This window comes from Penaeus monodon, chromosome 10, assembly GCF_015228065.2.
Source record: "Penaeus monodon isolate SGIC_2016 chromosome 10, NSTDA_Pmon_1, whole genome shotgun sequence".
Taxonomy (NCBI): Eukaryota; Metazoa; Arthropoda; class Malacostraca; order Decapoda; family Penaeidae; genus Penaeus; species Penaeus monodon.
In genome coordinates, this window is record NC_051395.1 from 12,072,766 (window position 1) to 12,075,265 (window position 2,500).

At 41.8% G+C, this 2,500-nt stretch overlaps 1 protein-coding gene across 1 annotated transcript in view; it reads right to left on the reverse strand.

Moving 5' to 3' along the window:
- LOC119577527 (titin-like) overlaps positions 1-2,500 on the reverse strand; it is a 135,086-nt gene that overhangs the window by 62,887 nt on the left and 69,699 nt on the right. Inside the window, 1 exon segment of the mRNA XM_037925121.1 lies at positions 1,953-2,033. Coding sequence (XP_037781049.1) covers positions 1,953-2,033 — 81 coding nt within the window.

A 2,500-nucleotide genomic window follows, 5' to 3' on the forward strand; every position in this document is an offset into this window, starting at 1 on the left:
TGTTGATGAGGGAGTTGATTCATTCGACCGTCCGAATCGAGGAAGCTTTGATTCACGTAAGCTTTCAGCGGATGGTTCCCGGGACATAACTAGTGGTAGCTTACTAGGCGGTGACGGTCGCTGCTTCCTGGTTGATAAAGGAGTTGTTGGTGCACTGGAAGATTTAACCCTGGTCGTTTTGGTTTGCATCTGAGGAGAGCTCGGGGTTTCTGGCTGATTGCCTGTTTTTACTTTACTTCTATCTTGACTTAATGAAGCTTCCATTTCATTTGTTGTTTTCCCTCCAGAGTCTATATTCGAAATGGAGGTAGGCAAGTGCTCAGACTTTGCCTTAGATTTAGTAGCTAGTTTGGATTCGGGATTTGTAATGTTTGTCACTGCCTTATCCATTTTCTTTTTCTCTGGAGTTCCTGTCGAGTTTTTTTTCAAAATTGATTCTTTGGCACAGCAAGGTTTTTCTGATTGAGATGAGCTCACCATACTTTCTTTTTTCTTTAGTATGGGACGCCTCCTTAATGTAGGAGTCAGTTGCCGAGTAACTTTTACTTCTGGTGAAGGTTGTATTTCTGCTGTTTGTTTATTCTTCAAGATGGACTTCCGCTGAGTCCTTTGTGTACAAGTAGACGATGAGCATTGTTTTATATTAGATTCTTTCTGAGTTGTTTCACGTTCTTGTGTTTTCACCACCTTTTTAACATCAGTTTCGTCTTTTTCTTGGATGTGAAGTTTTGGCAATTCAGCTTTCTTGTGAGGTGATTGCTCCAGCTCGGCCATCTTCTCTAGCGTTTCAAATTCATCCAAATCTTCATTATCATCATGTACCGTAGTTCCACTTGAATTCGCAGAAATGCCGAGCTCAACACTAATCTCACTACCTGTATTATGGTCCTCTTTCTCTTCTCTTTTAGCTAACAGGACCATCTCTGCTTCCTTAAGTTGCGCTAATGCAGTGTTGTGCAAAGGCTTAGTGATCTCAATAGCAGGCATACTGTTTGGGTCTACTTGGGTCATGCTATTCCCTGCCATACCCAAAGGCTGGCCATTTACTTTCATTTTTTTATTTTGTTCAATTGTCATCTCGATTTCTGCTGTTATATCTGCTTGTGCTAATGAACTCAAAGCTTCAATAACTTGTGATATAGAGTTACGGTGTGAGCTTAAATAATTCGTTAGAACAGCTTGAGCGAAATTTGGCGATTCCGTTGGGCGGTCGTCTTCCGATACAGAGCTGGATGTATCTGCATCAAATTTAAAGTGAACATGTTTTGCATTTGGACTCATAAGTGAAGTTTTTGATATGTTTAGCGTCTCTTGGTCCTCAGTGAAATGAATAGGATTAATTGTATATGCACTTGGCCGTCGACTTGTACCATCACTCACCGTTTCAGTTTCAGAAATAAACACAGAATCACTACCCATTGAAAGATCACCGATAGATAAGGAACTTGCCACTTCAAGATGAGCCAAGCGATCACCCTGGGATCCAATAGTCTGGGAATCACTCTGACACTCGGTATCTGTCTGAGAACCATATTCTGTGCCACACTCAGAAATGGTATCTCTACTACTCATGCAGGAGGGGTCATGGGATATGGGAGGTCTTTCCAGGCTGTCTACCGATATGCTAGTTACAGACGTACTGGCAACACTACCAACCGAAGCACACGATACATAGCTTGCAGGATCAGCATCTACTGACATTCTAGGAGCAACAGATACAATGACAGCACCAGGAACAGAGTCTCGAGAAAGTTTTTGTTCCTCTGTCACTGACATCTGTGACACTGAAGGAGAGGATGGAGGTAGAGAAAGTGTTGACTGAGAGGATACACATGGGGGGGACTGCAATACAGCTTGGGAGTCGTGCAACACTGGTAATTCAGATGTTTTCGAGGATGTTGACTGTTGAAGCCTTGAGCCACTCCTGCGTGCACGAGACCGCTCTACTATACCTGACATCGCCTCCTTTAGCTCCTCCATTCGAGTTACCCATTCAGGCTTTCGGTAGGATGAGGACGTTCCCTCTGTGTGCTCTGCGGGTGGAACGGCACCGTAAGTATGGATTACGAATGACCGGGATTTCCTGACAGTATCAGTTCGTGATTAGAATTTCACTTATTAAAAGCAAGAAGTGAAAAGCTATCAAAAACAAAAATTGTTTAATGGAGGTAAGCATTGTGAAAGAAAAGCAACGTTCCTATTCCTTAATATGTTAAACTCAAGAGCTATCGGAATTCATAACGAAATATTATCTTTTGGTTATCAGAAATCAGAAAAATCCGTCGGCTCCTGCGCTGAAAGCAAAATCAGGGTTATGCAACTGAGAATAACACCTGTAAATAAACATTATTTAAAAGAACAACTAAATGTAGTAGTTTTGTTACAACTACGTGATAGATAAAGCACTACGGAAATAATGGGTATCAGTGTCAGTGTTAGGGTGACAATATGGTGAAAGTGAAGGCAGAAAGAAGACAAGATGAGAGCTGAAAATTTCAGA